Source organism: Miniopterus schreibersii, assembly GCF_964146895.1.
Source record: "Miniopterus schreibersii genome assembly, chromosome: 4".
Classification (NCBI taxonomy): domain Eukaryota; kingdom Metazoa; phylum Chordata; class Mammalia; order Chiroptera; family Miniopteridae; genus Miniopterus; species Miniopterus schreibersii.
This window is the reverse complement of record NC_138105.1, coordinates 95722634-95749765: the sequence shown is the minus strand read 5'-3', so window position 1 is coordinate 95749765 and position 27132 is coordinate 95722634. Positions and strand designations below refer to the sequence as shown.

The window sequence follows — 27132 nt, the reverse complement described above, 5'->3', positions numbered from 1 at the left end:
TTAATTATAAATGTAATTACCTTTATTAGATATTGAACTATGTAGAGTTTCCATTTCTTCTTTTGTTAGTTCTGATAAGTTCTGTTTTTAAAAGATTTTGTCATTTTTCTCTAGCTGTCAAACATACTGGCATAAAATTATTCAGAAGGCTCCCTAAATTATTCTTTTAATGTCTGTAGGAGTATACTGATGTCCCTTCTTTTTTTCCGGTATTGGTAATTTGTGGATTTTTTACTCCTTAATCCATATTACAGGATTTTATATATTTTGTTAATCTTTTAAAATAACCATCTTTTCATGTCATTAGAGCTGTCAACTATTTTATATTTCATTAATTTCTACTCATATTTCAATGCTTTCCTTTTTCCTAGGGACTTTGGGTTTAACTTGCCTATCTTTTCTGACAACATAAGGTAGAAGTTTATTGCAAGTTGATTTTAAACTTATCTTCCTTTACCATATAAGCACTGCTTTAGCTTTAGCTTTAGCCCACAAATTTACTGAGATTTGCTTTACCGTCCAGCATATGGTCTACCTTGCTCTCCATGTTTACCAAAAAGGTATGTTCTGCAATTGTTCAGTGTAGTGTTCTATAAATGTCCTGCTTTGGGTTGACTGAGCTTCCCAGATTCATAGGGTGTTTTAAAAAAAATCAAATCTAGAATAAACTTGGCCAATATTTCTTTCATTTTTTTTCTGTCCTTTCCCACCACTCTCTGGAACTCCTGAGTCATGGAGGCTCTGTTCATTTCCCACCTGCCCAGGCTTTCTCCTCTCTGTGCTTTAATTTTGATGGCTTATACTGCTCTGTCTACAAGGTACACTGGTCCTTTCTTCTGTTGAGTCAAATCTTCTGATAACCCCATCCACCAATTTTTAAAATTTTAAACATGATAATTTTCAGTTTTAGGATTTCCATTTGATTTTTTAAAAAAGATTTTCATACTTCTCCAAAAAAGTCCCTCACTTATTCACCCATTACTCTTTCTTTTCATGGAGATCCTTTAACAGAGTTAGCATAGTTATTTCAAAATCCCTGTCTACTAACTGCAACATCTGAGTTAACTGCTGGTCTCTTTATATTGATTGTTTTCTCCTATGTGTCACTTTTTACTGTTTTTTTTCACACGCCTATTAATTTTTTATTGTCTACTGAATATAATGTCTGAATTCTGTATTGTATTAGCTTTCTCCAAAAAATAATGAGTTTTATTCTTGCAGGCAACTGAATTAGTAGAGGATCACCTTGACCTTCATAGGCCTGTTCAATTCTTTTACTTTACACGGGCTAAATTTAAGATTTCAACGATAAATAACTTACCCAAGGTTACAACACTAAAGCAATAGCTATGATTTTAGAGAGCACCAATTCTGTGTGAACCTCTCTATATTTATATCTCTGACCTTCATAACAACGCTACAGTGTTTTATTCAGGAAAATTGATAGCTAGAGAAGTTAGGTAAATTGCCTAAGGCTGCAGACCTAATAAGTGATACAGATTGGCACCACAATCAAGTATATCAGATTCCAAAACTAAAATATTTTCCACTATAAAATGTGGATTAATGGTAGACACAAAACTAGGAGGGCTCTGTCCACCTCAATGTATGGCTTAGATATGTATGTCCAAGCCAAGATTCTGATGTAAGAATTTAGTAGGGCCAAATAAATTAAGTAATGTCGTATAGCAACGTGTAAATTATACAAATCAGAAAGGTACCTTGTAGGAAACTGTGAAGTACCTATATGCAGTGCCATCAAAAACACCCTGCTAAATGTGGCAACAACAAAAAACGTGGTTCTTAGATTGGAAATACAACCTCAGGTTGATTTCAACAGTCAATATAAATATTCAGATTTAAAAGCATTCTGAACTGATAGGCCTGAAAGAACTTCTGAGTTAAAAAGCTTGATTATACAGTCATTTCAGTTTTACTGTGAATAGAATTTGCATATATTTTGTTGGGCTAAAAGGTGAGGATATGGAGAAACTGAAACCCTTGTGCACTGTTCATGAGAATGTAAAAACGATACAATTGCAGAAAAGAATGGGTAGTTCCTCAAAATATTAAAAATAGAATTACCATATAATCCAGCAATAGCATTCTGAGTATTTACTCAAAACAACTGAAAATCAGGACCTAGAGGAGGTATTTGTATACCATGTTCATAGCAGCATTATTCACAATTGCTAAAATGTGAAAGCAACCCAAGTGTCCACAGACAGATGAATGGATAAGCAAAAAAAATGTGGTTTATGCATACAACAAATATTATTCAGCCCTGAAAAGAAAGGAAACTGACATATACTACAACATCAATGAACCTTGAGGACATTAGCTAAGTGAAATAAGCCAATCAGAAACAAACAAATACTGTATAAATTCCACTTATATGAAGTACTTACAGCTGTCAAAATCATAGAGACAAAAAGTATAATGGTGGTTCTCAGGGGCTAAGGGTAGGAGAGAATGAAGAATTATTGTTTAATGGGTATAGTGTTTCAGTTTTGGAAACTGAAAAAAGACCTGGAGATGGATGGTGATGGTGGTTGCATAACAATATGAATGTACCTAATACTACTGTACACTTTAAAATTGTTACAACATTTAATCTTTTACCACAATAAAAATAATTTGGGAAAAAAGACTTCAGTAAGATTAATATGTATTAGGTTATAGAAACTATATTAAAATTCATTCACCTCAACCCATATTTTTCATTCATCTTTGAGAATTCCCGTATTTTTCTAATCATATAAATAAACCAATCAGATAATGTATACAGTATTCATTTTTAAGTTTGCAAAAGATGGTTATCAATTCTGAATCATTTAAATATTAGTTTACAAATATTGCTTATAGCTTAATAGCATTGTAGATGCAGCTTCACAAAGATATTGGCTCTAGACAGTAATTATATGCTCAGCCTAATGTTTCAGTTAATGGACGTGCATTTTAGTGATAATTGTAATGCTGAACATAATGTGCTTTTATTAGCAGTATAAAGTGAAGCTGGCTTATATCAATTGAAAAAACAGGCTATTTATTTTTATAATTGCTTAATTTTTTATTATAAAAGTATTATCAAATAGTAAAAAGAAAACTTGTAACAAATACATTTTATTTACAATTATGGAAATATACTTAAAAACTTAATTATAGTGAACACTGATGTAAGCTATTTTTTAAGAAAATGTATTAATGTAATGATCCAAGGAAATAATTAAATAGAATTATTACATTAGGAAAACAGAAGCTTAGATTCTAGTTTGCTCTCTAACACAAGCTATGAGACCTTGAAAGAGTCACTTACTCTCACAGGGCCTCCTTATTAAAATAGGGCTAAAATTTTTTAAACTGCCTCAAGATAGCATATGATTTGTCGAGACCCTTTCTAGTTGTAAAATTTACAATGCTACCTAGTATATAAATATAAAATAAAAACTTGAAAGTAAAATATCCTAAATGTGATATTCTAACTAGATTCATGAACATTTCTAGAAAAGAGACAAATGGAAGTTACAAAAATACCCTGAAATTCCCCATTTAAAATAAAAAATATTTAATACAAATTAAAAATCACAGCCCTGAGACCTGTGCCCCTCTGACTTTTTTTTTCATTGAAACTGTTAATAGATGATTTAATTTCCCATCAGCAAAACCATCTGGGTGGACAGCTAAGACAAAAGTAAAAGCACAATAAAACAGAACAGTTGGTAGGTCCATTTTTAATTAGCAGTGGTTAAAATGCCTCAAGGACCTCAACAAGACTACTACACTGTTAAACAGGAAGGGCTTAACACTGAATTAATACTGCCATCAAAGCCCTCTTTGACAGTACTTTCAGTGCTGGTGTTACTGTTATGTGCATATACATTTTCCTTTTTGTTTGGACACATACAACATTTAAAGACTGTGACAATGTAAAGTTAAACCACAATCATTTTGGTAATTTTACACGGATACTCCTGAGAATGAAATAATTTTTTAAAAGCCAAAACCCAAGGATTATAAATGGGCTTCTATGTCTTCTAACAAATAGTTCAACCTCAGAATAGCCTGTGCATTCTTAATTATGTGAAATGGCAATCGCTCCAACCTGAAAATTATAAAAAAGGTATGCATCTGACAATAAAAGTTCCAAAGTCAATGAGGGACTAAGGAATGATAAACAGCATAAGATTTAAAACCACAAATTTACATGCACTGGCAGACTGCATAGCACACTACAAAACTAAGTATGATAGAAAGTAATGTGAAAATCCTCACTTTTACTGTATAATCAAGTCAATTGTGAAAATATTTTTTAAAATGGTTACTTTTAATGTGTTTCTTTTAATAAGAAATACAGGGTGGGGCAAAAGTAGGTTTACAGTTGTTCATATGGAAAAGAATAATTAATAAGTAATAATACAAGAATAAATCATGTGTTTTGCATACTCACAACTGTAAGCCTACTTTTGCCCCACCCCGTAATACTGGAAAATGCAGAGAAGTAGAAGAAAAATTTAAAATTCTCTGTAACTGTCATGAGAGCTAAAGAAAATGAGTATTTTGGTTCATTTCCTTATAAGTCCTTCTGTTTCTTCATTTTTCATATGGTTGGACCTTATTACATATTTAATATTATATGCTGTTTTCTATTAACATCATAAAAGCAGCATTTTTTCAAGTGACTTCAGATTTCATACTGATGTCATTTTACACTAAATTTATTACCTACAAATACCAAAGCAATGATTGATAATTCCCAATCCATACATTTCTAGATATGGCATTACTAGATCCAAAGGTAAGCCCATTTTTATGGCCCCTAACACGTGCTGAGAACAGCTGAACAAGAATATTGGATTAGTATGTGGTTTTTCAACAGTGTGGAATAAAAGGCCCAAAGACAGACAAATATCAAATAACTGTTTAGTCAACCAGCACTTATTTAACATAAGAGCGGGTACGTAGGACTCCGACAAGCCAAACAGACAAACAGCAGTCTAAATCAAGCACGCTAGAAATACTTCTGTAAGAGGACTTATAATGTCATCCGTCACCCTTGGGAGTATATCCAGTATATGGACTAGGAGGTAGAACTTTAGGACAAGTAACTGTATGTAATTCGGGGACCACCTACATCAAAATTAGTTAAGAGTACTCATTACAATAATGAGTCCTGCCCCAGAACTACTGTATCAGAGTCTCTGAGAGGTACAGGAATCTGTATTTAACACCCTTCACTCCCCCCCAGATTCTTATGTACAACACAGTTGGGGAAGCACCATTCCAGAAACTCACACTAAGGACTGGGAGCTATAATTTGGGATTTAACTGAAAAAGTCATTTTCTTTTAGCTAGCAATTCACTTTTCAATTTTTTAGAAACCGCTGCATAACTAATAGTAATGCAGAGAAATCTCATCTTTTAGTAAAGCTAGAAAAAGATAAATTAGCCCTTTCCAATAAAAAAGTAGTAATGACAATGTAATTTGAGATACTACTTTTATTTCCACAATCAGAATGTATGTTGTGGGTGGAAATTAGAATCAATAGAGCAAGTGTTTTGGAGTTTGACTACCACTCTTTATCTGTGAAAACTTTTGGCATGTTATAACTAGGACATCAAAATTCTCCAGAGGAGAAAAGAAACCTTTCTTCACATTCAATTAGTTTAGTGGTTGAAATGCTACTGTTCAGCAGTGTATGAATGAAATAAATTCCAGATTTCAAACGACCAAAATACTCACTCTTAGGAAGATCACTTTGGCATCCTCTGAAGTCCACTTCAGATATATTACATTACTCCACCCAACTCACATTTCCATAAACAATCTTTCCACTCCTATTTTTAATTTCATTGACAGAACTGTCTACTATTATCCTTTTCATTCATTGCCTTGTTTTTTGGGGGGGGGGGGGATGACTTCAACTAACTTTTAAACTTAGTACCCTATCTTTCAGACTTTTAGAGTTCTAAGCCCTCTGGACATAGAAAGATTATCTCTTATCTAAGAGCTTTTTTTTTTTTTTTTTTTTTTTTTTACTTCAGGGGCTGTTCAGGGTAATTGAAAGTACACAGACTCAGAGATAAGCATTATTAACATTTTTATATGCTATCTTCCAATCTTTCTGGTGACTTTTAAAAATATTTATAATTTGTTATCCTTTTAAAAAATGTAACATTATACCGTAACTTATTTATTGAGAATTCTTACTGTCTTCATAGGGCTTGAATAGGTATCTGCTATAAAGGTATGCTATTACTCCAAATATTATCCATATTTTCCTAAAATTTTTCATGTAGAAATTCTTAAATGTTTTAAGAATAAGAAGACCTAGGTTTAAGTTTAAATTATAAGCATCCTGTTCTAAGGTCAATCCAACAATTGTGGTCAAAAAGTAAAAACTGAATTTAATGAATTACTAATTTATAAAAAGAGAATATAACTTCCTGATAACCTGTTAGGCGACACCACAGATACCTTACTTGACAGGTTTCTAAACCCGCTTTGGGTGTGAGCTATTGGGAAGGCAACAAATAAGCCAGGGTGTCATTCTTCCTCACACACCAAGAGCCTGAGTGTGAGTGTATATGAAATGAGTTCTACTTGCATTTCTTGTTATAGAATCTGCTCTACTTTTAATTTCCTTTTGTCTATGTAGAAAGATAACATCAATTCTCTAAGTCACTCAGAATCACAAAACTCTTACAATTTTATAAAAATTCACGTCTGGAAATCCCAGAGCTATTCAGGTATAATCTAGCAAAGATACCCTACCGCATACCTATAAGTCAAATATCTAAGTGTCTGAGAATCTGTATATCTAACAAGTATGTGGACTCCCTTACAATCAGGCAAATATGAGGTGTACTGTATTAGAATTATCTCCCATTCCTCTTTCCTTGTGCCATCCTACACAATAGAATCTATTTTCTACCCAAAACATTTTATTTTCTACGTCCAAACTTGATTAGAAAAACAAGTGAACATGACTAGGAAAAGCTTTGAGTTCCAAACTGAGTTTACAGCTGTATGACCTTATGTAAGTCATCAATTTCCATAGAATGGGGTCAAGGAGATGCTTCTTTATCTATAAAAGAAAGCAGTTGGTCTAGATAGCATTTCCCAGGCTATATTTGTAAAACATAAGTAGGTATTCCAAATAGAAAGGATTCCTGTGGTTAAGTAATTCTGATCAATGCTAAGGATTATTTAAGGTGAGGCCTTTTTAAAACCTATACGGCAATAGGCATTATCAATTTCCAAGAGAGAAACAGTACATGAGCTTTTCCAAATTTATTTAACAAAAAAAATCCCTTTTTTTAAAAAAAGTACTATTAACTTGTTAAATTCCATTTTCAGAAGACCTGAGACCTGTAAAAACAGCTTGGGAAGTGCTCATTTAAATTATATCTCTAGTCTCTTCCAGGCTCTGGCATTCTGCAACTCTAAACACACTGTGTGTGGTTAAAATGAAGCAGAAAAGTGACAGTCACATTGTTGTCATCGTTGTCCTCATCACCACCACCATCATAGCAGTTAACATTTATTGAACACTGTGTCAGGTACTGTGCCAGCTATTTAATATGCACTTTTTTAATCTCAAAACTTTCCTAAGAGCTAGGTACCGTTATTCTTACTCTCTGAATGAAGAAAGAATGTCTTAGATTATATGTTTGCCTAAAATCACAAGGCTAGTAAGAGACAGAACAAGGAATTAATTCAAACAATCTGATTCTAGAAACCGAGAAGAGTGTGACTTCTGACCTAATCATGCTATTGTCTGAAAGACTTTTCTTAAAAAGCACTGATTTTTAACAGTTAATGAGTCCATAGACAGCCACCAATATAATATACTTAAATGTCAACAAAACAGAAGGGTCACAACATTTGAGAACTATGTTCAAGGTAATAGTTCAGATTGTAGTTTTCTTCTTAAAGTGTGTGTGTGTGTGTGTGTGTGTGTGTGTGTGTGTGTGTATATATGAAGAGAAATTTGATTTAAAAACAATTTTATCTTTAAAATATATTCCTTTATGGAAAAAATATCCATTTTAGCGTTACTTATAATATAAAAATAAATGTTGAAAAAGAGGGATAAGATTAGGATAACTCATAGTTTGTTACATATGGACCCTGTACAACCATATACATTTTGTTTTGGGGACAGAACACAGATCCTATTAACATATACATTCCCTTATACTATTTTAGCCCAGTGTTTAACATGTAATAGACAAGTGGTCATTTTTGCCTATCCTTCACTAGAGCTTAGTTGTTAAAAGCAAGAAAGGAGCAGACATTCAGGTTAAAAATGGGGGAAGGGGTTACACACACACACATTTAGTTCTTTATGAGGAGTTAAACAAAAAAGCCAGAGTATCTCTCTTCAAGTCAATAATTCAGCGGTTCTCAAACTTTAGTAGACATCAGACTCAGCTGAAGAGCTTGTTACAACACAGAGTGCTGGGCCCACCCTGGGAGCTTCAGATGCAGTCGGTCAGGTTCAGTAGGGCCTAGAATTTACATTTCCAGCAGATTTCCAGGAGGACTCATGCTGCTGACTTGGGGCCTCACGTTGAGACCACTGCTATAATTCACTATTTCTAACCTTTAAAATCCTCTCCTGATGACCATAAAAACTGTATCTCCTTTCCTAGATTCTGGCATTCTCTCCCACTCTTCTATACCCTCCAAGGAAACAAACCCATTCATGTCCTTCTCTTCAGAATTCCTGTTTTAAGTAGTTTTGTTTGTTTGTCTGGTTTGGCTAGTTTATAAACAGGTGAAAGGTACTAGTCATTTTTCATGAGATATGGAGATCTATACAGTGCTTCATACTTTACAACTCACTTTCACATGTTTAGTTAGCATTCATAATTCTAGCAAATCAGCTGGCAGTGCCTGTGTTCTAAGGTAATACAGTAATTCATATCTTGATAAACTGTAAAGTGCTCTTCCTGCACTTTTATGGGATCCATTTTTCTTTCCTATATTAATTGTTCATCTGATTTTTTTGACAGATGACATAACTGATGCTGGCATAACATACTGATATAATTCACTGTCAAAGGAGCAATAGGTCTTATGACTTGACTTTACTGTCAAGGAAAACAAAGGTAGAGAGGGTTAGTGTCACAGGTCTAGTTCATGGCCCGTGTACTGCATGACTATGGCCCCCAAAAAGGACAGTAGCAGAGAAGCAGAAGGGGAGGAAGGGAGGAAACACAAATCCAATGTAAGCACCAAAAACAAAAGAGGAGAGAAAAATGGAGATTCTGAGCAAAGGACAGGACTGATCATGTCTGAAGTCACACTTTTGTCTTTTCCTAGAGGGGCTTCAGGATCAGACTGACTGGCTTTAATCCCCGGTTCTGCCTGGTATTAGGAAAAAACGTGAACTTTGTTTACCTGCCAATATTACAAGCATTGAATTTTTGCCCCAAAGATGAACTGTATCCAACTTCTCCACCAGTCAATCTGTGATAGATCAGTTGGTTTCTAAAACAGGTCAGGAATTACATTAGATATTCTAAAAATTAGATTACATGAAATCCTGTCAAAGAGAATTTTCTTATTACATTAAATTTATAAAGAGATAAATTTTAAAAAATTGTACCCTATCTTTTTATTCTTATCAATCACAGCAGCTGGTTTTTTTTTTAATTTTTTATTTTTTGGTATTTGCATCAGATTAAATGCTATGCTAGGTACTTGTCACGTATCTTATTTAATCCTCACAAATCTCTGTAAAAGGCATCTCTCCTGTTGATAGGTGAGGAAATTGATACTAAGAAAAATTAATGGATTTGTCAAAAGTAGTAAGAGTGGGAGGAGCACAAGGCAGGCCTGAGGTCTGCTTGACTAACAGCCCAAGCTGCTTCTCACCACGACACTGCAGCTTATTCTAAATAGATGGCTCCTTTCCTAGCTGGATTGTCTGACAGCTACCTCATTTTAGGGAAGAAAAATCCCACAAGTCCAGTTTCTAAAACACAGAGCCTCTAATTCCCCAACACTGCCGGCCAGGAAGAAATGAGGTGACTACCTTTACAAGTTCTACCTTGGGTTGCTTTTTAAAAATGAAACATAAAGAATCGTCCTTTTCCTGTTCTAACACATGACAGAGGTTACATGCAGCTCTCATTATGACGCTTCCTTAAACTCTAACTGCTAAACTTAAATGAGAGGCATTTGGTACAATCTGAAAAATATTCAGTTCAATTAAAAGTAATTGATGCATGGTGAAATAATTCTTCCCAAAGCTGCTGTAAAATCCTCAAAAAAATAAAGCTACTTAATAATTTTCATCTCCTACAGGCTAGAGAGAAGCATTATTGCATATTAAAAATTGGAGTGTAGTTTTCCCAGAGGTAAAAGAAAGTTATTAAAACAACCTATTTATTGTTGATATAACTATCCATTTGTGCCACACAAAAAGTAACAAATTTCAGTACATTAAAAGAAAAGCTAATTAAGGTATAATTAGTATTTTCTGTATTTTGATAATTAGGGGTTAGTTGGCTATTCCTTTTTAAATTTCTATTTGATACACCCCGACAATGCCTTTAATGAGCAACTAACGCTATTGAATCCCTCATGGCAGAGGAGTTTAGTGACCACTACTACATTACTTTCATTCATCACTGCCTCTTTACCTATAAATTAATCTAGCCCTGTAGCTATGTTGATCTACTTTATATCAATTTCTTCATCCATATCAGCTGAATATGTATGGCATTAACCTCATTTGCTAGTTGAGAAAAGCAGAATTAAAATGAGATCTAATTTCTTGTGCACAGCACAATTTCAAAACTGCCTGCTAATTTCCACCACCTGTCAGTGTGAAGAGCCTTTACTTTCTTGTAATTAAATAAAACAGTATATTTTTTTTAGCAGCTCTGAAAAATGCTAATCTTTCAAAAGTGTTCAGTGATCATTAATCATTAGGACAGTAAAGGAGCCTTATTCAGATTGCTCATTTACCCTTTGTTTAAGCTCAAAAAAATTTTTTTTGGTCTTTTCACTGGAAAGAAAAAAATAAATGTACCAGATAGAATATAAACATTAACTATTGTAATCCATACCACTAAAGTTTTTATTTATCTAGTTTACTGCCACATGGTAAAAAGAGGTTTAACATTACATATCCAGGAAGTAGCTAGTTTGATAAAATAAACAAAAATATAAGAAGCACACAATATTCTCTGAAATCAGTAGGAATCTAGCAAACGCACACTACATCCATCCATGTGTAGCAGAACCTAAATTTATAAGACTTAGAATATAGTATAACTGGAGAATAATTTCTGACAACACATTTAAACAAATCCATTCAATAAACTGCCTACTTATGCCACACATTGAACTGTTAACCTAAAAGCATCATTTGAACAGAGGCAGTGCCATTCAGGCTTAGACGGACATAGTTAAGTACTTTTAATTGGACTTTGCTGGATTTCCCAAATATATATAATATAGCCAGAAGGGAAAATCTAAAAATATTTGAAAAAACAAAAACTAAAAACACTCTGTCATTTTAAATTAGAAACAGCAAATTAATATTTTATATTTCTTCTGCATTTTTCTAATACTGCAGGTTTTACTGTCTATGTTACATCACTGTAATCATACTATATATGTGGAAGTTAATAAGTAGCCTGCAATTTTAGCTTACCATTCATATGTATTTTTCAATAAGTCTAGCTTATTAACTTTTCTTCCTAGTTTTAGATAACATGAAATAGCAACAAACAGTATATATTTGAAGAAGAAAAATATAAACATGCACACATACATACTCCCAAATATATTATTAAAATGTTTTAACTACTAGTACCAGGGTTGCTCTCAGGCTGAACATACCTAGGTATTCTTCAAGTACTAATGTGCCTTTGGAAATAATATATCTTATGTTTACTTTCTCATACTTAATCCTACCAAAACTGCATCACATATTAGGACATAAGTGATTAAGTAATTAATATAGAGAATTTTAAAAATTCCTCATTCAGTTTTGTAGGAAACCTATGACACTGTAAGATCACTAGTTTGAAGCCTAAAACTCTATTGGAAATATTTCAATCATATTTATTTACAAACTGGTAACTAAAATTACTTCTCTTCTCATTCCAGTTGATCATCACAGTATCTAATAAGTGATGTGGGGTGGGTTTTTTACAAATTCTGAGTAGCTTCAGGGTTTCTGCAGCAGAAGTAGGATGGATCCTATCTCCTCCTAATTCCCTTCAAGCAAGCTACTTAAAGCAATTATGAGCAGAAGAAAGAAAATACTTTCAGGGGTGTAGTAAGAGATTGTCACTGATAACTACTTTGATGCTAAATAATAAGAAAGATAACTAATTTTTGCACCAGCATCACAGGGGAACACATTTTGGGTAGAAATTTAGTAGAAGACTTACATACACCTCTATTGTTGACATGCCAAAGTCAGTGCTAATATTTTTACATACGACCTTCTTTTAAGAAACTCAAATATTTTTAAGACAGCAGATTCCATCCAAGATTCCATTACCTAGGTTTCCCATTTCTATCTTACAAAGTGGTTGATGAGGTATTTAACAGATTCTCTAAATTTTCAAGGGCATCCACCATTATCTTAGAAGAACTATCAAATAAATGCAGACAGTGTGTGTGTGTGCGTGTGTGTGTGTGTGTGTGTGTATACATTCATAAATATAATAAACTGCAGACATAATTTAAATTATGGGAAATCTTTCTCAGGGAAACAATTGTACATTGTATGCCTCACCTTTTGACTTGTAGGGGAACATCCTCTTAATGCCATGATTTCCACAGACCCAATGACTACTGAGAAAACTACAGACCCCGGGGGCAGAAAAGGAATTTTTGAGTTGTAAAATTTAAAAACTAAAACTTCTTTAAGTTAAGAGTGTTCCTTAGTGCTGAAAGAAATATTTTAGTCACAAACCACATGATATTTTGTTTATTCTTATCACAATTTCTTTAAATTGTTAGAAAAATTTCAAACATCAGAAGCTAAGTTGAGATAAATATACTTGAGGCAGAAGAAATTATTACCTTCCACCTTACTTTTAAAAAATTAATCAAGAGAACAATCCAAAACATGTCATTCATAATCCGTGACTGTACATGGAGTTCTTACTTTGTGCCTTTTGTCCACAGATGTCAAATTTTATAAATGTCTTTGAATTTATAATCATTAAAATAAATGAAAAAATAAGACGACACTATAAATTAAAAATATTCTGTCATTAAGCATACATTTTATCAAGTAATCACAAAGAATCATTATCTTTGTATTGTTCCAGGGTCTAGCATAGTGCTGGGAACAAGGGAGACAATAAAGTGTTTAAAAAATTACATATAAGTCACATAAGATTTGATACCAAGGATTTAGTGTGATAAATAATAAATAGTAAGAGTCAATTTTAAAAAATCTAACCCCATATTTTCCCATTTAAACCCTGTATTTCTCTTGCATCATCATTTCAATTATTAATGGCAACTAATATTTTAACTCTAGGTTTTCCTGCTCCAAACCTCCTTGTCTAGTGCTTAATGCTCCTGAATCAACCTTAAATGCACTTAAAGAGTTCATACTTAAAAGTGTAACTTGGCAAGTCCATTTATAAAGCAAAATCATTTTAAAAATAAAATAAGCAGGCTTTCTATCTGCTTTGTTCAACTTTCTGTTAAGCAGGGGCATAGAATTTTTTAAAAAATAGTTAATATATATTATCATGTAAGATGGATTAAGTGGGAAAGGGTATAGAGAAGTCATCTTTTAAAAAAAGAGCCTATCTGAATACTGATGTATTATATGTATCATATATGTATTAGACGTATCATATGATAATTGAAAGAACAAATCCCTGACCAATAAAATATAGCAATGTAAGCATTAACTTGGACTATAAGCACCAACCATTTTCTAAGAAGGGAAACCTAGCTAGATCTAATAACTCTATCACAGAGACAGATTACGATACATTTACACAGCAAATGTGAAAACAGCATATAATTAAAGTTCGAAAAGTTTTAAAACAGAAAAAATTCCAAAAGTCACTGATCATTACTCTCTAACACTCAAATGTCGAAAGATAATCTTAACTTTTTAAGGTCCTTTTCCCTATAACCTGCATGCTACACTTATTACACTAAAATATTTTTAAGTGTTTAAATGTTTACTGGTTAAAAAGTTTTAAAGCTGCTACCTAATTTTCATCAAAGTGAGGTGTATGCACAAAACACTTCTTATGGCTGAATTTCCTAAACGCTTTCCCCTAAAATTGTTATCAAGTACAAAGACACATTTTACGAACAAACAAAATATATCCAAGTACTTAAAAAAGCAGCAAGTACATTATTTCAACATTGGATTGCACTTCCAGTTAGAGCAGCCCACTGAAGTTACTGTTACAATATGTTTTTCTGTTTCATTATTCAAGTGCTTTCCTACTCAATTTACCAGTAACTGTTAGTAACAGTCTATACAGGAGAACCTAACAACTGCAGGGAGAGAATGCCATCTGCTGCTTCGTGTGTGTACTCAACAGGAGGAGAAAAGTGGTAACAGGTGAAGTCATCACATAAAACTCTATGCAAAGATAATGCTTGAAAGTTGAAGAATTCTCATTACTACTTTGACTAACTTGGAAATACATCAATGGGCACTTACTGTCTTAATGCAAATTCCAAGTTATTCCACAGAATTACAAGGCTACATACAATGTGCTTATATATCTATCACTAGATCATGATGCTTATAAGCAAGGCTTTTTCTCAAGTATGGAGAGCCAGAGTCAAAAGGAAAGGATCAGTTGGCTAGCCTTAACAAAGTCATGTCCCCTTTATGAATTATTACAACCTCCTATTCATAAAGATGTGACTTTATTTATAAATAAAGTGGCCATATAATTTATTAACCACACAGAAACACTTGAGAATGAAAGGTAGGAAAATTAACTATCAATTATGCCAGGACAAGTGTGAACACAGACTATCCTAGGCAAATCTAAATGTTGGCCACCCTGTTTATAAATTACTATGCTGTCTTCACAACCTTCCCAATGCCTTGAGAACCTTCCCAAAAGAAAAGAAAAGAAAAAAAAGTGGGAAACTAACAATGAATGGACTTCCAGCCCAAATAGTTCCTGGATCTAAGTACCTACCTCAACACTGTGACTTTTTTACTTACTTCCCTTTGTTATATCATTTGAAATTCTCTGGCATTAATCAGTACCTTCTTTAGAAAGGCAAATCTTTTCTAGAACTTATGCATACATTAATTGGAATGCTTTCCTTTTGACATCTGGCAGCTGCTGGTATTTGGAAAGAAAGCGAATTTGTATGGGGTGTGTGTGTGTTGCTGTGTGTAGAGTGGTGAGGGAGAAAAGAGAGGAACTGCTATTTCAAAGGACAAAATCAGTATAAAATCTCATCCTTCATTGTAAGAAATTTTCTAGTATTAATTTCCTCTTACTGCAACTAATGTCTTATTAATCCATTGTTGGGCTTCCTGGATTGTCCAATTTTCTTATTTTTCTCTCCTATTGTCCCTTTTTAACTTTCTGTTCTACTTTCTGGGTGTATTTGCTACGTCATCTTTCAAATCTTCTACTAGGATTTCATTTCTGCTATCATGTCTTAAATTTCAAAGAGATCTTCCTTCTCTAAATTACCCTGTTTGTAGACTCCTGTTCTTGTTTCATGGTTGCAATATAGATAATTTTGTTTTGAGACAACATCCTAGTTTCTGTTTGTTTTTCACTCTGATTTTTACATAAGAGGCTTTCTTCAAAAGGCTGCCAGCTGTCAGCTGTCTGTTCAATTCTTAGAAGGAGGCACTAAAGACTGACTCTATTCACAATAGGGATTGTCATCCACTAAACTTCACTGTAGGGCCATAAAGTAGGCTGATTTTTAACTTGCGGACCCCTCACATCTGTATCTGAAAAACTCTCCCAAGTAAGTTTCTTTCTCCAAATGCATTTCACCACTCTGCTCTGGAGTTCCAAGCCCAGCTAACTGTGTTATGATAGCAAGAGTTGAGGAATATCTGGGAGTATTTTCAGTCCAGTGTCTCATTCTCAAATCCAGCTGTTCCAACTTCCATAAACTTCAATCTCCTACAAGAACTGAAGAGGAGTCTAGCTGTGCTGGGGTAGGTATGTGCCATGGGAATCTAACGAACCCTACCATACATTTTAAATCAGTTCTCCTATTTTCAGCAACACCCTGAGCTCTAGCCTTCAAAGGTATCTAACATCTCCAAGTTCTGAGCTTTTCCAGGACTCTTAGTGCACATCACATGCCTAAATAATTATTGACTTCCTGCACTGAGAGCATTTAAGACTCAGATCTTTCAGACATAAAGACAAATACGACTTCTATATCGTGGTTGCCAGCTTCAAGTGTTTAATTGTCTAGCATCTCTCCCATTTTTTTCCTTGTAGGTATATTTCTTTTGTATTCCTTTACTGTCACTACAGTAGGGTTTCAAGGTGAGCAGAAGAGTGACTACTCAGTTTGCTGTTTAACAAAGAGTGCCTATAATCATTTTGTAGATTATTCAAAATGTCAAATATAGGAAAAGAAATAAATTGTACTAAAAAATACCCATGCAAACCTACCATGAAGACTAAGAAAGAACACACTACGGCTAAAGTCTCGTGTCTTCTTGCCTAATTCCATACTTCTGCTCAACCAGAGACAACCATTATCTGAGTTCAATGTTTACCAACGCCATGTGAAGTTTTCTATTTTTACTACATTTAGAATTTGTAAACATACAATATTCTTAACATATTTTACACAGGGAGCATGATATTATATATATCCTTCTACAACTTTTTCTATACAAAAATATGGAGGCTTTTAAAAAAATTATCCAAAAATGAATGTAGTCTTCAAAAATGACCATTTTCATTGTTGTACAGAATCCCATTGTATGACTATACAAAAATTTATTTATCCATTCTCCTGCTGATGGAAAAGTTTCCTTTTGTTTTCAGAATTACACTTCAGGCTTCTATAAATAATCTTTTGTAAAAAACTTTTATTGAGGTATAACATACATACAGTAAAATGCTTCAATGATAATTATAAGCTTAGTGAATTTTTACGTATGTATACACTCGTGTCACTCCCATCAAGATAAAAATACTTACAGCTCCCCAGAAGGCTCCCTTGCTCAACTTCTCCAGTCAATATATTCTCCCTCCCCAAAGGTAGCCACCATTCTGACTTCTACCACCATAAGTTAGTTGTGACTGTGAATAAATTAAGTTGAATGATAAAGTATGTATACTTTGTGTCTAACTTTTTTCATTCATCATCATGGTTAAATTGATTATCATAAATTCACCCAAATTTCTGCATGTAGCAAAATGTTTTTTCTTTTACTGCTGTGTAGTATCACATCACATGACTATATGTTAAATTTATTTATCCACTCGACTGTTGATGGACATGGGTTTCCAGTTCTTGGATGTTATAAACAAAGCTGCTATGAACATTCTTGCACATGTTACTTGCTGGACATATAAACTCATTTCTTCTGGATTTATACTTAATAATGAAACTGATGAGTTATAGGGTAGGCTATGTTCAGTTTTAACAGATATCATCAAATAGTTTTCCATAAAAGTTATATCAGTTTATACCTCCACCAGCAACATATGGTAGTTTCATGTATTCCACACAATCATCAAGGCTTGGGTTTTATCAGTCTTCCATTTCTAGCAATTTGGCAGGTGTATATTGGTATTTCATTAGATTTCACTGATGATGAATAGTGTTGAGCACCTTTTTATGTGATTATTGGCCATTTAGATATCTTCTTTTGATATAATTGTTTAAATCTTTCCCCCATTTTAAAAGTGAGTTTTTGTCTTATTTGGTAATAGCTGAAATCCATTCACCTAAATTCAGATATTCAAAGCATACAATTCAGTGGTTTTTAGTATATCCACAGACATGTGCAACCATCATCACAATCAATTTTAGAATATTTTCAACGCCATTAAAAAATACCTTTCCTAGGCAACCAATAACCTACTTTGTTTCTATAGATTTGCCTATTCTGGAAATTTCACATAAATGGAACCACATAATATTTGTTCTTTTGTGGCTGGCTTCTTTCCGTTAGCATTATGTTTTCAACGATCATCTACTGTAGCAGTATTTCATTGAGACTTACAACTGAAAAATATTCCACTTTTGTATATACCACATTTTATTTACCCACCCTTCAGTTGATGAACATTTGGATTTTTCTCCCTTATGGCTATTAGAAATAAAACTTCTGTGAACAGTTGTATGGAAGTTTTGTGTGGATGTGTTTTCATTTCTCTTGGGTATATACACAGGACTGGAACTGCTGGATCATATAGTAACAGGCTGTTTTTCAAACTGGTTGTACCATCTTCCATCACCACTAGCAGTGTATGAACAGGTCCACCTTCTCCACATCCTCACCAATATTTGTTATGTCTGTGTGAAGTGGTATCTCATTATAGTATTGACATGAATTTCCCCGAATCATAGTGATTTCATTTCCCATGAATTACAGTGATGTTAAACATCTTTTCACGGGCTTACTGGCCATTTGTGTGTCTTCTTTGGAGAAATGTCTATTCAAATCCTTTCCCATTTTAAATTGGGGTATCTTTTTATTATTGAGTTTTAAGAGCTCTTTCTATATTTTTAGATTCAAGTCCTTTATCAAACAAATGATTTGCCCATATTTTCTTTCTGTGCAACCCCATTCTGTGGGTTGCATTTTTACTTTCTTGGTGTCCTTTAAAGCACAAAAGTTTTTAATTTTTAATGGAGTCCAATTTTTCTATTTTTTCCTTTGGTTGCTTCTGTTTTTGGTGTTATATCTAAGAAACCATTGCCCAGTCCAAAATCATAAAGATTTACTCCTATGTTTTCTTCTAAGAGTTTCATATTTTAAGTCTTACATTTAAGTCCTATTATTTTGACCTAATTTTTGTGTATGGTGGGAGATAAGGGTTCAACTTCATTCTTTTGCATGTGGATAGCCTACTGTCCCCAGCATCATTTGTTAAAAAGAATATTATTTCACCACTGAACTGTCTTGGCATCCTTGTCAAAATAAACTGACTGCAAATGTGAGGGTTTCTACTCAGACTTCCAATTCTATTTCATTGACCTATATGTCTATCCTGATGGCAATACCACACTTGATTATTGCTGCTTTGTAGTAAGCTTTGAAATTGGGAAGGTAGTGTTCTTCTTTTTCAAGATTGTTCCGGCTATTCTTGGTACTTTAAATTTCCATATGAGTCATAGGATAGGTTTTCCAATTCCTACAAAGAAGGCAACTAAGATTATGATATTGTGCAGAAGCTGTAGATCAGCTGGGAGAGGATGGCCATCTTAAAAATATTAAGTCTTCTGATTCATGACCATGGGATATCTTTCCATTTATTATATTTTCTTTAATTTGTTCCAACAATTTTTTTTAGTTTTAGGTTAATAAGTTTTACACCCTTTTTTGTTAAATTTATTCCTAAGTATTTAATTCTTTTTTATGCTACTATAAATGGAATGTTTTGTTCACTTCATTTCTAGGTTGATTACTTGAAGTGTATAGAAATTCAATTGATTTTTTTATATTGATCTTCTATCCTGCAAACTTACTGTTTTTTATTAGTGCTAATCATTTTTAGTGGATTCTTAGGATTTTCTATATACAAGGTCAATTCATTTGTGAACTTCCTTCCTTCCAACTGGGTGCCTTTTGTTTCATTTTCTTGCCTACTTTCTCTGACCAGAACTTCTAGTACAATGTTTAACACGGAGACATTCGTGTATTGCTCCTGATCACAGGGGAAATCATTTATAGGTTGCTGGATTCCATTTGTTCGTATTTTGGGGGTGGGGGGGTGCATCCGTACTCATAAAAGATAGTGGTGAGTAGTTTTCTTTTTGTGATGCATTTGTATGGTTCTGGTATCAGGGTAAAGTGGCCTCTTAGAATGACCTGGGAAGTATTCCCTCATCTTCTGCTTTTTGGAAGCATTTATGAAGAACTAGTATTTATTCTTTGACTGTTTGGTAGAATTCATGAGAGAAGCCATCTGGGTCTAGGCTCTTCTTTGTGGGAAATCTTTGATTACTAATTCAACCTCTTCAGTTATCTGTCTGTTCAGATTTCTATTACTTCCTGAATCAGTTTCAGTAGTTTATTTCTTTCTAGGATTTGTTGATTTCATTTAAGTTATCTAACTTATTGGCATTCAGTTGTTCATAATATTCCATGATAATCATTTTTACTTCTGTAAGGTCAATAGTAATGTTCCCTACTTAACTCCTGATTTTAGTACTTTGAGTCTTCTCTTTCTTTGTCAGTCCAGCAAAGTAGTTAATAGCACAGGCTCTGTTATTAGGTCTCCTGGGTTCAAATCCAGTTCAACCAGGTAAACATATTGATCAACCATTCCAAGCCACAGTTTCCATATGTGTAAAAAGAGGTGGGGTGGGTGTTAATAAAAATAACTATTTCCATGGAGTTTTTGTGAGATAAAAGTAGATGCTTGTCAAGTGCTGTGCAAAGTCTTTGGCACAAACTATTAAATAAATGCCTATAGCTACTACTGATGATTCTTTCTCACTTACAGGACATACTTCTCTATACATCACACAGGACTCTTCAATGATTCCACCTTGGTTCCTGAAACACTTATTTCTATAAGTTATATTATTCTGCATATGTAGGCTTTTATAAAAATTTCAAGATGCGCAACAGTGTACCTCACTTAAAACTGTCAAATAATTTCACTGAAGCCACATCCTCCTCCTCTGTTACCTGAAAGTGTTACAGATGAGGTCTGGACCCGCTTCCTACGGAATTCTACTAAATCTACACACTCAGCCACTATGTAGCAGGAAGCATGCAACAATATGCCAGGCACTTGTAGGTGATGACAATAAAAAAGGCAGAAACAGTTCTAACCCAAATTACAGTTCAGGTATGTTTTACTAACACGTAATTACAATGCAATGTAATATGTAAACAGGAAACATGGGTTGCTAGAGGACACAGAGAAAAGAAATTCTCCCAGAGTTTAAGTTAAGAAGGGCACCCTAAAGGATGGGCGTCTAATGTGAAAGATAAGTAGGAGTAAGGGAGGGAGGCAAAATTTGGATTTGAAAGAAATAGGTTTGAGGCAGAAGAAACATTTTATGCAAAGGCCCAGAATGGACAGAGAACGCAGACTGCTAAAGGAGCTGCAAAAAGTTTCACATACACAAAGTATGCAGTACAAGTGTGGAGTACTAAAGCATGAAACTGGTGATGTGTAGAAAAGAGACTGGGAAGAGCTTTGTAAGTTGTACTCAACATAATCCAATTCATGAAATAATGCTTATGAGTGTTTAACAGAGATCCTGGTACAAAATAAGTGCACACTAAACTAAACATGATTTGCTTACTGCTACCTAACACTCTCCTCTTTCTTTGCCACAATTTGAAATGCAACAAGACACTAACCAAAAAAGATTTTCCATCTAGTCTTCCTTTGTTGGATGCCAGAAAAACAGAATGTGGAGAACTTATAAATGTCTTAGACAGTCATTTCACTTGTGAACGGGAACAATACCAACCTCGCAGGCTTGTTGGAAGGACTGGAAAGAGCATCCTAGAGGAGTGTCAGAGCACATATTAATGACCTCAAAAAACAGTTCCTATTAAGGCAGACTTGCAGACCAGCCAGAGAAAAAAGAAAAGCAGAAAGCTTTGGCTTCACTCTGGGGTCATGCAGTAGGAATGCCTTAGAAATAACATCATCCTAGGCTTAATCTCTCTTTGAAAACAGAGTAAGACACATACACCAAAAATGTTAAAATATTACTGAAAGAAATAACACTAGTCTGATATATGTTTATTTTTTCCTAATGTGTAAACTCTTTCATAAAAGAAAAATGGACCTTCTATAATTCATTTTTTTCACAGTTACCTTATGTTAAAAGATATGTGTGTATGTATGTATTTCCTAAGTCCCATTGCCCTAAAACAACTACTCTTATTTTACATATTTCTTTCCAAGTACCTTAAACACAACAATTGAAGGTTTTTCTACTCCATATTATACTGTTCTGATTTAAGACTCAGACCAAATGGATATTGAATTAGTAATGTTTCAAGAGTATCCCTTTGCAAAAGCAAAATAACAAACTCTCTGGGTACATTTAAAACAAGATGACTAATCATAATTTAATTTATATTCAACCTCTGAGTAACACATCTAGGATTTTAAAAGAGGTATCCTGTATAAATTTCACACCATGTACTTTCTGTAGGATTCTAATTTGTCTTAGTGTCAACCTAATACATTTATTTCTAGCTACTTTTTCTCCCTAATGGTCTCATTCAAGAGCAACTTATTTCTAAGAAAATTTTATTAATAGTAATCGTATGTGGCAATAAAATATCACAATGTATTTGACAAAGATAGCACCAAGCTTTATCTTCTCTTTCTTAAAAAGCAAACAAAAAACTACCTGAAATAAACTAAAAGATGACCTTAACAAAATCAAACAAATGTTTTTTACACTACTATATAACTATTATTAACAGGAATTCATAAATGAATGGAAGGTTAAGCTAAATTTCTGAGGGGAAAAAAGCTCAGTTAATATAAAAAGCTTGTATTTTCAAATAGGAAATACTTCCACATTACTAATACAAACTAAAAATCCAAAGGAGATAAGAATATCCCTGGGACTTCTTACAGGGGCTTTGGAAAGAGTCACTACTCTAGGAAGAAGGGAAAAAAATAACATATCTCACTCAGTGTCACAAATACTACTAATTATCTGGTTAGGGTTCACATACATGCCCTCAATGATCTCTCATTATGCCTTAGGATTCATTCATCTCAGTCTGCTGATGGTAAACTTTCAACTGTCATAGAACAAGTGTTCTTCACATCAAGGTGATTTAACTGTGGCCTCTCAAAGATATCTAACGCTCCCAATCATCATAATCTATCATGTAAAAATGCTGAGGAATGAGCAAAAAATATACTGGAAATCACATAAGTAAATAAGTGTCCTGAAAAAACCCAGAACTACTAAAAGAGTAAATCTTATGTTTTAAACCTTGAAATACAATACTATAAGGCAAAATCCATTATGGTCTTTAAAGCAATCTTAACTATTTAATGACTAACCACATAAAAAACATTCACTAACTCTGTCAATCAATCTTTAAAGAAAATGGTAAATCCAGGCACACAATGAGCAAATTAATCTCACATTGCCTTCAATACCAATTAATCAACTGATCAATTAAATTTCTTATGTAGAAATTGTCCAAATATATCATTCAGCTCAAAGCTGTTATATGTGAACATCTTCCTTCATCTTCAAAAACATTTTTTTTGAATTTCTAAGTAAAAACCTACCTTTGAGGTTCTTTGAAGTTGGTCACCCACATATGTTTTACGAAACTGATCCAAGAACCACAGAACTGCAAGCTCTATTTTCTCATTAGAACACTGAGGCAATCTGGTGTCCATTAAAGATATAAGCTGAAAAACTCTTTTCATGAAGGAAAGAAAAACAGCTTCAGTAAAAATTCTTAGAGAAACAACATTAAAACATACATTAAAACATTAACTGTCAATGTAATATAATATATAATTACTGCAAAATGTGGAAAAACACAAAAACTTATAAAGAAAATATTTTTAAAATAATCTAAAATCCTACCACTAAGAGATACTACTACAATTTGGTCTAATTCCTTCTAGTCTTTTTTCCTAAGACATACATATACCTATACACATATAAGCATACAAACCTACAGACATATGTATTATTTTACAAAAAAGTTACATTTAAGTACATATGACATATACATATAAATATATATAATAATACACATAGATATAAGTAAATATTTAGTTATTATGAATATAATACATAGGTATGTTAATATCTATGTATATATAAAATTTTAGTAAAAACAGGATGATATTGAATATGTAGTTTTAGGTTTTACCTTTCCATTAAAGCTTATATTTTTATATAGTGCTATATTTTGGAGTCACATGATTCAAAATACAAAATATAAATAAACAAGAGGTATACCCATCAAGTTATATCACTTCCTTAATTCATAATAAAAATTTTACCTGAAATAAATTACAAGACCTTAAAATAATCAAATATTTTTAACATAAGTATGCAGCTATTATTATCAGAAATCATAAATAAATTGAAGGTTAAATTAAATTTCCTAGAGAAAAATATTTAATTCAGTATAATGAAAAGCTTAGTTTAGAATTTTCAAAATAGAAATACTTTTATTATCTATTGATTGTCATTAAAATTTTCCAAGCGACCAAGTGCCTGGTGTGAACAACAATGCGCATATTGTAACAATCTTTCTAAGGGACAGAATAGAGGTTGTTGAGAAAGCAGCACCGGTTTTTCCTTTCTCCAACTGTGCAAAGACAGCTACGCCCAGCCCTGACCACCCGCTTCCTTCCATGTATGCACACAAGACATAAACGGATTTTAAAAATATATGTATAAGCAAATACAACTATATTATTCTCCTCCCAACTCTTAAAAATATGGAGCATACTATATTTATGGTTCTAAACCTAGCTTTTGCATTGACAATGTATCTTACAGATGTTTCCACATTAGACATAAAGAGCTTCCTCATTCTTTTTTGTGGCTGCTAAACACTCCATTTTATGAATGTACCTTAATATGTTCAAACATGCCCCTACTGATGCCCACTAACATTGTTTATATTAAGGTTATATCAACATTTAATCATCTTATTTTGAATATAAGTTCATATTTAAGTTAAATATAACACTGTCCTCTTTTCTACCAAAGATTTCTAGAAACAAAATGTCTAGGTTATGCCATATGAACTTCTTGTAAAGACTTGGTACCTATGGCCAGTGTTATAAAATAATATTTTGACAACTATTTTTATAGTTACTTCCTATATTTACACATTAAGCTCCTTATCTTTAACACCATGAAGATTTATGAAGGAAAATTTACTGAAGATTAAATTTTAGAATTACTGTAACCAGATTTTTTTATTTTCCCCAAGAAGATGTGTTTATTATCTAATTTTGAGAGAAGGTACAAAGCTGACTTTTAAAGTCTGTGTATTGGTGAATTAGCAGATTGTTGGAGAAATATTTAGTTAAATAGATACATATATACATCAAATTTCGACTCTGCATGCAGATGATATTTCAAGTGACTTAAGTAAGGCATATCTTGCTATTAAATTCTTTATTGAGTAGGACCTCCCTTTTCCTACTATAGTTCTCTGTTGATTCTATGTATTTGCTCGTTTACTTTTACTTCCTTTTTATAGCATACATTCCAAAATCCAAGGAAGATGTGAAACCAAAAGATAGTTTATTGGGATGTCTTTACAAGTCATTAAGGTGGCGATTTGCATTTCCCTAACAGGCAAGGACATCCCCAGTAGGAAAGCAGAAAAGAGTTTCCAGCAAGGGACACGATCCATTTGTCAAAGAAGTTTTGGTAGTTGTACAAGAAGCTCAGCTGCAAGAGCCTGAAATCCAAAATAACAATCGCCTAAACAATATAGATGTTTGTCTCTCAAGAAAAAATCCACGGCAGTGTTCCAGGACTAGTTGGTGCTCCATGGTGTATTAGGAACTCAGGTTCCTTCCATCTTGTTGTTACATTCATTTCCATTCACACAATCACTTCATGGTCTAAGATGGTTTCTTCAGCTCTACCCATTATGTCCACAGATGTTACACATACCACACTTACTTACATCCAATTGCTGAACATAATCACTTAACACCCTGCTCACCAGTCACGAGTATACACAGGTTTCTGTGTCCAAACGTTGCTGACTGGTCATGAGATAACTTGTGTCTGAACTTACATTAATTTAAGTAATTTTAAATACATTGCTGACCAGTCACAAAAGAAAAGTAGGTGGTTGCATGGGTGAATTCTGGCTCGAAATAGCCAGTCAGCAAAGTGTTTATGCCTAGCTGCAAGAGAGTCTAGTAAATATAGTCTTTATTCAGGTAGCCACATGACCAGCAGAACAATCAGGTATTCTATTATCTATTACTACAGAAGAAGGGAAGAAGAGATATGGAACACCTAGTAGTCTTTGCTAGTGTCCTTCAAAGATTTTTGGCCACCTCTAACAAGTACTTAAGGACAAAGTTTGTATTATATATATAATATTTATTTCCAGATTCAATTTATTGTTCTACATTTATTTTTCCTTTATCTTAAATTATTTTTGGTAAAGAGCAGAGAGAAAATAAAAAGTTAAATGTATCATTAAATAATTCTGACCCAAGTATAAGCATACCATTTCAAATACAAAGAAATAAATTTTGGATAATTGTTCTATATTCCCCCGGATATCCAATTAAATAAGTAATTATTCAGTCAACAAATATTTGAGGGTCTGCTAATATGACTGGTGTGTGTTAAGTATTCAGAATATAACAACGAGAAAGACATATATATTCCCAGTCCTCCAAAAATGTATTGTCTATGCAAGGAAAAACAATAAAACAAGCAACTAGAATAAAGACTGACAAGTACTAAAATAAATACTACACAGAAATGAGTGAGGACTCCTAATATTCTAGGATAGGACAGGACAAAGAGCGTCAAGAGAAAGGGGAAAACACGTATAGCTATCTAGAGAGGCAAGAAAAAGCACGGCTCATTTAAAAGTTGAAAAAAGTTCAAAATAGCTATAAAGCAGCCAGTGGCAGCAGATGAGGCTAATGAGACAGAAGCAAGATCATGAAGAGCCTGATGGGCCATGTGGAATTTGATCCCAAAAGCAATGGAAAGCCCTTGCAGTGTTTAAGGAAAGCACTGACAGAATCAGATCTGTGCTTTAGAAAGCCAGAGAAGAAGCAAGGTGTTCATTTAAATTTGTAGCACAAATCCAGTTTAAAGATCACAGGAGCTAAAATGGCAAGGGAAACAGAAATAATTGGACTGAAATAACTAGAAGGTAGAAAGTGACAATTGGATGACTATATAGATGCCGGTGAGAGGAAAAAAATTAAGGATAACTCCCAGGATTCAGGCTTAGGCAACCGAGG

General features: G+C 33.4%; 1 protein-coding gene across 3 annotated transcripts in view; it reads right to left on the bottom strand.

Moving 5' to 3' along the window:
- The window catches only part of RANBP17 (RAN binding protein 17), a 219188-nt gene that overhangs the window by 150245 nt on the left and 41811 nt on the right, over positions 1-27132 (bottom strand). For all 3 annotated transcript variants that reach the window (XM_081137136.1, XM_081137137.1, XM_081137138.1), the window contains exon 14: positions 23437-23572. In XM_081137136.1, the coding sequence (XP_080993262.1) occupies positions 23437-23572 (136 nt within the window). The remainder of the gene's footprint in view (positions 1-23436; positions 23573-27132) is intronic.